The sequence below is a fragment of the Mesitornis unicolor genome, unplaced genomic scaffold, assembly GCF_000695765.1.
Source record: "Mesitornis unicolor isolate BGI_N332 unplaced genomic scaffold, ASM69576v1 scaffold5842, whole genome shotgun sequence".
NCBI lineage: Eukaryota > Metazoa > Chordata > Aves > Mesitornithiformes > Mesitornithidae > Mesitornis > Mesitornis unicolor.
Window position 1 is genome coordinate 64,147 of NW_010169744.1, and position 12,915 is coordinate 77,061.

General features: G+C 39.9%; 1 protein-coding gene across 1 annotated transcript; it reads right to left on the reverse strand.

The window, feature by feature from the left end:
- Positions 1 to 529: 529 nt before the first annotated feature.
- LOC104536738 (protein FAM46D-like) lies at positions 530 to 6,429 on the reverse strand. The gene is made up of 2 exons (XM_010179448.1): positions 6,338 to 6,429; positions 530 to 1,797 (listed from the first exon to the last, which is right to left on the reverse strand). Exon 2 carries the CDS (start codon positions 1,776 to 1,778, stop codon positions 603 to 605), a length of 1,176 nt encoding a protein of 391 aa, XP_010177750.1. The 5' UTR covers positions 1,779 to 1,797; positions 6,338 to 6,429; the 3' UTR covers positions 530 to 602.
- Between the last annotated feature and the right edge of the window lie 6,486 nt (positions 6,430 to 12,915).

The following is a 12,915-nucleotide window of genomic DNA, read 5'->3' on the forward strand; positions in this document are numbered from 1 at the left end:
TGGTGAGGAGAGGAACCTCACATTTCTCATTGGACCTGACGAGGATCAGAGCAGCACCTGTAAAGCAGAGCTCAAACCACCAAGAGACAGCCCAGCAATGCATATTTTCAAAAGGTGCTGCAAATAAACGTTGCTGAAATGGCATGGGTGTAACTGATGGATGATCTACTGTAATGTACCCAGAACACTATCATTTTAAATCAGCATTTAAATCACTCTCATTTCTACTGAGAGGTATTTTATTGACTTAATTTTTCATTTACACTATTTAAATTTTGCTTAATAATTTTTTAGAACCCAGAACTTAGTGCATTTCATTTTATAAAATTAGAATAATTTATATACTTCTCTTTTCATAAAAAAAGCATAGCCCAAACACATGTAGGGGTATAAATCCATCATGAATTATGACAGCCATTTCACTTATTTAACGACCCGCTTAACAGTGATTTAGATGTTGACCAACCAAATAACTTTGGCAACTTGCACAAAAATATGTCCTTAAATCAAAAGTGATGATAAAACTTGCTTTAATGATGCTTTTATTATGGAGAGAACTGGAAAGAGAGAGGAGTGGAAGTGCTGAGGAGGTTATCGTGTTCCTAAACCATGCCGCTCTGCATTGGTATGTGAAATGGGTATGGCTGGTAGATGATAGGTGGTTGTCCATGAGCAATGTAGTAACTGCTGAAGTTTCTGTCACTGATATATGGAGCAGGCTGATAATAGCATGTTACATTGGCTGCATTTGGGATGATATTTTGTTCTCCAAGTACTTTTAAAGCCAGAACTGTAATCATATTCAGAGTTTGTCTTCGTTCGTGTCCCATGAGACAGACTGTGCTCTTGTTTACAACTCCATGCAGAGTCATCAAATAGTCATACTTGCTTTTTTCTTCCCCAATGAAGTGGTTGCGCAGATATGACTCAATTTTCCTTTGCTGCTCAGCAACATCTGGAAAATCAATGAAGAACCTGGAGCACATGTAACGTTCCTGAGATTTAATTTCAGACTCATCCGCTGGCTTAAAGTCACGAACCAGGAGATTGCTGTACTTCAGGAGGCCACCTCCTCTGATTTCCTCCGGGTTCCTTGTGGAAATCAGTTTGTATCTTAAGTGGATCATTGCTTCATTGAAGTCTCCGTACATACTCTCAGCGATGACTGTGGGGTGAGAGTCTTCTGTCAGTTTGCAGTCTGTTGCTCTGTAAACGTTTAATATGGAGTCCAGTATGATTTGAAAGGAGTCCACGCTAAACTCAAACTGCCGTCTGAGCGAGTTGACGAACTTTAATTCCACATTCTTGCCGCTGTTGTTTGACAGTGAGATGAGACTCCAGCGGTCATGGTCGGTAGACACTTTGACCATCTTCTGCACATAGGCATCTTTCATGGTCTGAGCAGTGATTTTTTCCTTATTAACACATTTTGGCAAGAAGTCCAATAGGCAATGAAGAACCGCTTCCTTAACAACCTGGAACTCGAGCTCACTTGGAAGTTCCACTCCAAAAATGATGTCTAGGTCCTTGTAACTGGTTCCGTTCTGCTTCACTAGGATGTGACTGGCTGTCGAACCGTTCAGGCGGATATCTCTAACATTGATTTGCTTTTCAATGAGCTGCTCCTTTACCACATGAATTATATCCTTCGGCTTTACATCCAGTGTTGGAAAATTTCCCCTGCCATGAATAGGTATGACCTCAGCTAAAACTTGATCCAAGATTTTAATCTGATCCCAGGTGAGACTACTGAATCTGTGGTCTAAATCCTCAGTCATTGTGATATTGGTTGGCTAACTAGGAAGAAACAGAAATTAAGAACAAAATGTCAGAACTTGCTCAAATACAAGAGAGCTTGACATTTCACTAGGTTATAACAAACATATATCTTCCTTCCTTGGCGCAGTGACAACGCAGTTCATTTTACAGAGACACAATCCCAGTTAACGTTCTGAGTCAACCACTGCACTTGTCACAGGCTTTTAATTGAATTTTAATGTACTCGGCTTTTAATCCTGCTGAGAAGCCATTGTGTTATTGTATAATCCATGACTCAAAGTAAATGCAGTAAACCATATAGACTTCATTTAAAACTACTCAAAGGTTAATAACATGAGATACTTGGTGGTAATAATGAAATTCCAAATAAATTTCACTGTGAAGAGATGAAATGAGCAAAATGAGCAAGTTGGATTCTTTCTACCCTGCCAAGAAATCTCCCTCTATCTTCAGGGGCTTTCATACCTAAAACTACTTTCTGAAAGACCAAGAAGTTTTTTTTTAAAGCAGAAATTATGCAACTCGCTCATTGTTTACCTGGCCATATGCCTTGGATGTACTTTAGTCTCTATGGATCGTCTACATGCATGCATCCTTCAATACCACTTGTTACGGATATCCGATAATTGTTAAGCTGTTTCCACTGTGTTTCTAAGGCAAAATCGTTTCCTTCTAATCCATTAACTGTGTGCCCACATTAATGTACCAATGCTGCAAGTTATGGCTTGCAGAACCGATATGAAAACCCCTTCCAGTCTGCACTGATACCCTAAAACCTCACAAGAAAGCCTGTAAAGAAGCACTAAAAGAATACATGGGATAAAGCTTAGGCCCTGGAATTCCTCAGTCTAAAATTATATCTTGTCTTCATATCATCATAGTTTGCATGGATGATTTATTTACCTTTTACAATATCTAAAATATGTAATTTGAAGCACCCTTCTGGCCTATTTTACATGCCTATGCCTTTACCATTGGCTATTTATTATTAGGATTCCATGCTTATTCCTTTATTACCACAAACTATTATTATGAAAAACTTCTATCCATCCTCCATAGCCTTTACGACATTTTTATCATCAAAAATAGCTGTTACAGAAAGGCACCGTGAATTGTGGAAGTATTGGTGGAGCGAGAAGGTTGGAAGGAGAGGATTTTGTGTAGACTTTTTTGCTGTCATGTTTGTCACCTGTGTTATGGATACACCAGATCATGATGGACCAGCTCTGATGATCTAGAAGCAAATTCAGAGTTGTCAGAACTGCTGCTTAAGCAGTAATTTTTGTTATGTGATTTGTCTGACATTGCAAAACTTTGAGAGAGCTTTTCAAGGGTAATGCTTTGATATAAAAAGGGCTTAGAGAAGGGAATGTTGAAATTCAATCCCTCTTTTTAGCAGAGGGACCCTCTTCAAAGACTTTCTGAAAGTCAGAAGGTAGAAGTGTCCCTAAATGAGCTTTCAAATCCTTTCTTTATTGCTACATGTTTTTAGTTATTTTAGATTTCATTGGAATATGCTAGGATTAAAAAATGACAGGAAAAAGTTATGTCAGTAAGTATCTCTTTTGTGTTGAAGAGGCATACCTCAAAATGTCACTTCTCTAAAGTGATTTCTAGAGGATCCAGAGATGCTTTGTGAGTTCAGAGCCTCAACATTAACATCTAAGAATTGTCTTATGATAAATACTAAGAATTCTGTGCTGAAATAATGCCTTCAACTTTGGCAAGTAAGGAAAATGGTCTAGGAAAAACAGGAAGTAAGTTGTCAAGAAGATAATTAATTTATAAATTAATTTATAATGTATAAATAAACTTTTTTAAAAAATTATCTACTAGGTTGCTTCCAGGACATAATCCTGCACCTTCCTAGAAATGCTTTCTCTTGCTCTTTTCCCTAATCTTGTCTGGCAACAAGAAAAATTTCCAAGCAATTTTATAGTTGTTAGGATCCTTATTCCTTAAAGCAGTGGCAAATTTATTTACCGAAGTTCTCAGGCTAATGTCAGGAGTTATTATTAATGCAAGTAAGCCTCAGTTACCATAAATCAGCAGCAGTATTGAGACTATAATTAGTCAAAGCATTGTGTAAAACCTTGACAAAGAATTTAGTTTCTGTTACTTCTTCCACATGAATACCTAAAAGCATTTCATGTGTTTCACATTCAGTCTTTTCCTATCTTAAAGTTCCTATGTGGGCTAATGGAAGGCTGCATAAACACTAGCACCATGGTAGTGAAAGGAACAAATAGCCTTTGAAATGGTGTATTGAAAAAAGGGGCTTTTCCTCACTTAATCAGTACTAGTAACTTATTGAAGCTCTCTCCTAGTGATTTTTCTTAGGCCTGTGTTTATGGGATTTAAGATGTTACTATAAGCTGCAATAGACTCTGAATCCTGCCCCATTTAAGATCTCTGCCAGATACAGCAATGAGGAAAAATAGTTTTCAGAGTGTTTCCTTTCACTTATACTCACTAGAGAAGCAGAGAATAAGATGGATCATATCTAGTCAAGTTTTGTGATCTATTATCGTTATTATAAGGTTAGAAAAATACTACCCTGATTCAAGTTCTAACTTGCCCTTGAGTGGTCACCTTCAGCTGATGAAGTGGGAAAATGTTTAGTTGCTGTGGGATCACTAAAAGGAGTTTTGCTGATTTTTATTATTTACTTCTAAATTGAAATTCGGAGCTCTAATTTTCTTCAGCAGGGTTTGGACAAAAAACCTGTGAGTTTGGTTTTACAGTGATGGTAAAAGATTTAGTTAACCACCTCTCAGCACTCTACCGCACACCAGATTCATCAAAAAAAACCAAAAGCAGATCCAGCTTTACATCTGAATGAAGAAAATCTGCCATGCTAATGACAGCTTTCATGTTCCACACAACATTCATAGAAACAGATACTTACAGTCTAGAGGACAGTCTCACCAAATTTAGCTCATATTTTACTGATAAACTGTTTAAGATTCTCTTTTTATATACTCTACAATGTTGCTTCAGTGTATTTTCAAAGGCTTTGCAATGTGCTGACATTCTCAAGAACACATCTGAAATAACTTTTGTGCAGCTGTGTTAGCTCCACTCTCTCCCCTTTGCTTTTATCTGCTCCCCAATTTGTCTGTTTTACAACAATTATGTGGAATACTTTAATGCTCCAATTCTCTTTACTTTTTCTGCACTTGAAATCATTGTGAGGGGACCTTTTACAGCTGAAGCAAAAGGCCTTGTCAGCTGCCATAGTAACCTTGTTTTGGGAGGTTACCCCAGAGATGCTCAAAGTAACCAAAGCCCCATATTGCTTTTGCTGTATATTCATTATATGAATCATTAATGATTTCTGTGACACCATGCTAAAGTTTGATTTTAATTCAAAGATACATTTCTCTATTAAGTTGGACATTTTCAAGTATTTTGCATGCTGACTGACTTAAATACTGTAGCTGGCATTAGCTCTGAAGGCAAGAATGTCAAATGTGGAAGGAGTCTCAGTCATAATTTAAATGCATATGAGAAGCATCTGGGGTATCCTAAATGCGGACATATTTAAACTGGTTTTACAGTGTTCTTCATGAGTTTTTTATTCCATTACCATTAATGCATGCAGTGAAGATCCTGTTTATTTATCCTGTTATCATGAGATAACGCATGAGTTGCCATAAGTTTTCAGTACAGTTACCATCTAGTTACCCTGAAATAACAGATAATAACTCAAGGCCATATGCTTGCCTCCTGTGAGATAGAGTTGCACGATGTGCAAAATACGCTTAAGCAGAAAGCAGTTTGCTTGGACTATGCCACAGAATATTACCTTCAAGGGCAGAACATGTAAGCAGAAAAGACTTTATCAACAGAAATGTATCCTACCATTTCTCCAAACCAAGGCAAAGAACAGGGAAAAGCAGCAGTCTTGTACCAGCCTGCACCGCCCCTTCTCCCAGATGAAAGCCATTTGCAGAGCAGTACAAGCCAAGGGCAGCCATACTCCCCTACAGCACAAAGCTGGGAAAAGGAACCGAGTAGCTTACACCTCACTGAAACATTACTGGATATTGGCTTGATGAGCTGGGAGTTCTCAGGAGGACAAAATAAATAAGGAGCTTAATTTGGGTAACCAGTTTGAATACATAATCTATGTTATGTCATCCTGGAGATCTGGGGTTTTTTGGATGTTGAATTTTTCCATCATGACTCATGGCACACTCATCCTTAGCTGCATGTGGATTCCCTCACAGGGCAACATTTTCAAGGCCAGATATATCACACATTTGTATCAGTTACCACAGCACATGAGACTCCTTGCATGGCCTCCAGGTTCAAATAAACTATGTCCTTGTAAGCAGCATGGTATGAGGCACAGTCAGACTTCTCATTTGCTCTAAAATACTTCAATAACTTTTAAAAAAATAGGCATGATATGCAATTTTTGCTCTATTTGGGTCTATGGTCATCACTGAGAAGTTACTGCTTTAGGTAAAGATTATTTGTTCTACCAGATGTATACTGTGGACTAATTCCTGAGTGATGTTTCCAGATAGAATGCAAAATCTCACAGACTTACCGTGGCAGGACGATTGGCAAGCATGTATTTCAGTGGAGTTAATAGGATGACTCACTGGATCCTTTGGTAAAAATATGAGTTGTCATCTTGTCACTGACAAAACCACGAACCTCCCAGGGAAGGCTGCAGGGGGAAAAGAAAAAGAGAAACAATAACATACACTTTGAGATAAATGTTAACTACCAATCACCTGATGTACGTAATAAATCATGCATTACAACTTGGCAGTCCTGCAGTCACAACAATAGACTTTTAAGTCAGAAATTATAAGGTAAAAGCAATGGAAAGGCACAGAAGTGCTAATAAAGACTCTGGGTTTCAGGTCATACTTAATTCTCTGCAAGGATGTTAACAAACTTGATATTTTCTCTATGAGATTTTGAATAAGAATTTAGTACTATTAATAGACATGCAAATTAGCAGGGATGTAGTGGTATTATGCAAAAAAACCCAAAACAGAACTAATAACAACATGGCAAAATTAAATATTATGAATTGTGTAGTGGCTTCATATTCTTTCTAAAATAGCACGCAGATGATAGGAAGGTCTCATTTTCTGGCAGACCAGATGGTTCATTTATGGTAAGCCCAAGATTTAACTTGTTGCTGGAATTTCCATGCTCTGGTTATGCAGGAATTACAACTATTTAAAAAAAATATATCTGTATGCTGTCATATAGGCACATTTTAATATTTGTTTCTCATTTCAAAGATGTGCTGACAGCTAGGTAGTCTTTTTTAGGCTTTCCTTCAAAGGCCTCCATCCCAGCACCTCCTCTCAAAAAGTTCATAACACCTACAGAAGGTTCCTTAAACCAGCCCGAGTAGGGCTCTGCCCATCATGATTTGACGTATGTGTGAATTTATTCCTTGTTGCAGAGTTGTGCTCCGCAATCTCAACTTTTCTGCTGAAAATATATATGATTTTGGGTAAAGGTAACTTTGCAAGTATGACTTGAGTATAAATACATGCATAATCTGAAAAAATAGCCCACGGAGGCATGGACTCTATTATTTATTTTATTAAGAATATTAAGGATTTTTTTCCCCCATGCTACAGCAGCCAGATTTTTATCACTGAATATGCCGTTTTTACTACTGCCAGAAGCTCAGTACTTGGTTTCCTCACTCTGCGCCCTGCTGTGCCAGGATCTGTCTGCAGCTTTCATTTGCTTTCCAACTCATGATGGGCTACTAATTGAATGCATGCGTGTTCCCTGCCTTGCTCCCCAAATCCCTGCAGTGTTTGCAGCTGGAAATAAAGGGTTAAGTCTGGCAAGGGCTGAAGTCTTGTTAGCCTGGAAATGAGAAGCCAGTTATATCTTCAACGCCAAGGAAAAGAGGTTTTGGACTGCTTAGATAAAAGAGTCTCAGCATGTGGAGTCTGGCCTCCTGGTGGAAAAGTCAGACAAATATATAATCAGTTACTTAAAAGGAAAAAAATACATCATTTAGGCTTTTTAACAATGAACTATTGTTATTTCTTTCTGCACGAGGGTGGAAAGTTTAATGGATATATGATATCCATTAATGGATATATCATCATGATAGAATAGATTAACACTAGAGTAGAATTAATGGCTTCCCCTGGTGATATTTAGGGGAAGCAGAGACCTTTTTTTTTGTAGAAGATTACCCATTATTATATATGGTCATAGAAGCAGCAGCTTAGATTGATGAAGTGCTTTGGCTCTTGGGACATTATTCTCAATGGCTGCCTTTTATTGGCTCTGTCATCACAGGAAAAAGTGCATCATGTCATTATTCTGTACTCGTGGTTTCCAGCATTTTTCTAACTGAAGCAAAAACAAAAATAAAACCAACAACGTCAATAATTACCTCGTGTCTCAAAGATAATACTTTTCTGTTCCTGAAGTCAAAATGTGAACCGTGATGATATGCACCAACAAACTCATTTAAAAGTCTTTTACCCTTGTGCCTCTGTGCATAACGAGCAGAAGACTTTAATGAGAACCAGGAGGGCCTTGCAGATAACACATGGCTCTGTGCCTTGGCTTTCCCCCTCTGACATGCTGTGCCATAAATACTGCTTGGGAGCATGTTCCCAGTCGGTCACTGCTTTTGGGTGTTCCCACCGCCAGGTCCCACCATGAAGCACATTGACCCCCAAACCTATTGCGTGCCTGCATCTCCCATGGGTTCAGTGAGCGTGGAGGTTGCTCGGACACCTCGTCTGCTGACCCAGGGCATTTCAAGGTGACTCCCCTGAGTTGGCGAGAATAAGAGCCAAGGATCCTCTCCCCTCTCCAAAGATGCTCGCACTCCCTTTTCTGCCTGCCAGCTTCCAAAAGCAGCGGATGATTGCTCTGCTCAGCTCCTCAGACTAATACAAAAAACTATTTACTCACTCGAGATACCAGTGACTCAATCCGAAGCTCACTTATCAAAAACTCTCATTATTATGACTAAACTGCAGCAAAAGCAAGCAAGGTAAAGAATGAAACAATCCTCCTTTTCCCTCTATTAACCATCTTCATAATTATTTCTTCTCTTCAAATGCCAGAGAAAGAGGGGTGAGCTATGCAGCGTGCCATTACAGTCCTAATTCCAGGCTGTTTTCAGGAGACAGAGGGTGTTACAAAGTCAAGGCTCTCCTTAGAAACTCTCCAAAGGCTTCCTCCCCTCATCTACACCAAAGAAGAGCCAGCGACTTACAAAAGTGGCAGAATGTCTCCAAGAACCTGCCTTGTGGGGTGGCCTTGGTCATGAAAGCATTAGAGGTTTGCTGTTTTGAGAGGGTTCCAATACAACACACAGAGTAAATTGAAAGGATCATACCAAAAGCCACTTGCCTTGCTAGAAGCTGCATTTAGTTCAATCAATCAATGCAATTATTTTTTTTTCCCCTTCTGAATCAGTACTGAGCCATTGAAGTATCAAGGGTGGATTTTGGTAGAACATGTACAATGGGCTTGGAGAGGTTTCCTTGGGACGAGACAGAGAGCAGGCGACAAATGCACTCCTGTTTCATAAAGCCCTCTCTGCATCACTCCCGTTCTGCTCTGCATATTTTATAACAGTATTTGCTACTAAGCAATTATCCAGTTTCACTCCATAAGTATTTTCATTTCGTGGCAGAAGACATGGACTCTGGGCACAGGCTCCAGGTTGATTTGTTAAGTGGTCTAGGATCCCTCTGAATTAAGGCTCTTCATGACTTCTACATCAAGTGGCAAGTTTAAATTGAGTTGGAAGAAACTTGCATGTCCTGCACAAGCCTTGGCTGGCACCCTCCACAGAAATATGGATAATTTGCTGATAAAACAGCAAATCGAGGTATTTTTTTTAAGATTACTATGTCTTCCACTGTTTGTTCATATTACTGTTTGTGTTGACAATATTAACCTATAAATCATATTTTTACAAATTAATTTCCATACACTTTTTAAGTTCTTCTCTGACTACACAATACAGCAGTGGGATTTCCTTTTAATGTTATTTTCCCAATGCTATGAGTTACATTGTAAAAGCGAGGGGAAAAGATACAAATTGCTTATTAACTCCAAGAGTTTACTCCTAATTCTGCATCAGTAAGAACTAGGATTTTCCTAGGAAGTAGCTTCTCGATAACTGAAATGTTTTCTGGAATTCTGTGATAAAGTAAAAAACTCCTCAACTTCACTCAAACTACATTAGGAAAAAGGATTATGGCTGCAGCACCAGGACCACGGCACTGCTACTGTTTCATGGTGAAGGTAGCATGAAATGTCTCTGTTGACATCATTACTAAAATGCAGAGAGAAGATAAAGCAGTGATAAACCAAAGAAAAAAAGGCTAAAGCCCTGCAGCAAAGGGCCTGTATTTGTGAATTTTCCATCGCCATCAATAATGCATAATTACCATCATGTGGATGACAACTCCAATTTTTGAGAAAGACGGAGTCAAGCTTTCTATCACCAAATGGGAAAAAACAGGGAACATGACATTGGATGTCAAGAAGCCAGGACCTGCTGGATAAGCAAAGATCCAGCAGAAAGGGTAATGGAGAAGAAAATCAGCTGATGTTGACACAAATTGACATCTGCTGTAGCAGTCTGCACAGTTTTATGGAGGAAAATCACTCTTTTGTTAATGTGTACTGAAACAGTTTTTAGAGCTAGAAAAAAGCATGAAGAAGCCATGTTCAATATTATGCTCAGATTTTACAGCTATCTGATCTCCCTTTATGTACTGCTCTCCAATTCTGCATGGCAGTGGACAATTGGTATGTTGGTGATTCTGTGGTATCTGTACTGATGCTTTGAATAATTATTTTTGCATTAAGATCATGGTGACAAAGGGGAAAAGTCAGACTATAAATTTCTCTTTTTTTAGGTTTGAATCTCAACGGCACAAATTCAGTCCTCACACCAGAAACTGCTCAGGTGTAAATGAGAGCAGATCTGGCCCAGTATGTGCATGGATGGGCATCTGACTTCAGTGAGATAAATATTGGGCTCACTTCTACTTTGTGCAGTTCCACTCCATGTTACCCAGAGTTTGATGGTGAAAGTTGAATTAGAGTTTGCCTACAAATCTTGTAACCGTTCCTTGGGCTTTGTCCTGTGCCATTAAAACCAGTGAGAGTTAAACATGTATCTGTAAGACATATGTACATCTTACATCCTGAAGACAAATATACAGATGACTATCAAGCTGCTGGGAATCCAGCAAGCACTGTCAATCCCCCGAGGGTGACCCACCAAGAGCTGCTCAACATGAGTGAAAGAGACAAAGCTGAGCACAAGCTACCAACATTTCCCCCCCTTGCTATGGCCAAGCACTGATAGCACAAACCAAACTTGTTCTGGAGGTGAGGAGTCCCAGAGCTACAGCTGAGGACTGAGTCTGATCATCAGAGCCATGAACTAGGAAGGCCATGAAACCAAACAGGATTAGGAGCATTTTGAAAATAGGGGTAGAATTTCATTCCTTCAAGCAGTGTGAATTCATGAATGAATTTCCACTGCCAGCCTAAACACTGCTTAATTTACTCTCCAAAATAACTCAATCTCAATGTGATTTCAATGTGATCTTTCAAGGAACTTTTTACACTTATTTCTCCCTGATTTGTAGTGGATTCATAAATTATCAGAGCCTACTGTGTCAGCAGCTACTGCTGAACTTGAGCAGGAGCTGTTGATACACTCTCCAGGGCAGGAAGTTAAGTTCAGGCCTTTGCTCGCAGGGGTCGACGTGAGACATCTCTCTGGCAGCTGTATCATTACAGAGCACAGTCCTTACTACGGTGCTGTACATCTGATGCCTAATGAGGCAACAAAACTAAATTTACTGTAAAGTTATGCCTCTAATGCATAGCTGAGCAGGGACAGTGTGCCAGTAACACTGCCACCAGGTCAAAGGTCTGCAGCAACCGCAAATTAAAGGGATTATTACTGTTCTCTTTAAAGTAAGATGTGGGAATGTGAGAAGGCTAAGATATAAAGGAGTAGAAGGTATAATCCAGACTCTACTGCTCTTCTCCCCTCCACACATCATGTCTTATTACTTACCCCTGGATGCTGCAGCCACAGCAGACAGGAGGATGAAAGGACAAGGGAACTGAATTGTTTTAACATTTGTGAATGGGACATACACAAGTCACAACTGACTCTATAGTTTAAGGAGAACAAACGAGCATAAAGTGTGGGAGAGTCTCTGCTCTCAATTTGCTTTAATCTATTATTCATTTCCTGGCCTTTAACAGTGATCCACATCATTATTCATACCCACCTTGCTGCTTTTTATGGGAGCCATGAACAAACTATTATTGCTAATGCAGCACGCGGAAGACAACGTGTACGCGTGTGTAGTCAACCATGCTCTTTCTGAAGGAATAATAAATATGGTGAAATTCTTGCAAGGGCTTAACAAATGTACCAGAGATGCATGCTTGTGGATGAGAGAAGGCAGTGAGAACAGGAGAGGGATTTCCTGGCTGAGGAGACAGAATACAGGACCCCAGTTGCTGTAAACCTGTTTAGCTTTGCACGCAGGCAGGCTCATTTGAAGAGCACTTCCATACAGTCTAGGGTTGAGAAGCCCAGCTCACTGCCCATCACCTCCAGGCTCTGACCTCCCCGGGGAACATGGATGGGGCCCCTTCTGAACACCTAGAAAAGGCCTGAGATACTGGGGCTACTTTATGCTACCTAAATGAGGTGACACAGCTTCCAGCATCTAATCAAACAGCCAGTAACGAATGCTATTCTTCTACCACTTCTACTATTAATTTGACGAGGAAGGTCTTGCCCAAAATCCAAGAAGTTTTTAGGATTCGTGCAAATGAACGCCTGTAAGCAAGGCAGAGCTCGCGTGCAACGAGAACCTTCCCCTCCCCAAAGCACTGCCAATTTGCCAAACTGTGATAAAGTTTCTATGGAAAATGTCTTGCAGAGAAGCTAAAGGCCGAACCCGAGGCAAACCTTCCATGTTTTGCAAAGTTTCGCAACTAAGCCAAACTGCTTCCAACGGATCCGGACTGGTCCGATCTGTAAACACCGCTTCCCTACCGCGGCACCCTTCCCGCCCACAGGCGCTCGGACACGGGCTGCTCCGGCAGCGCAAAGCCCCGCCT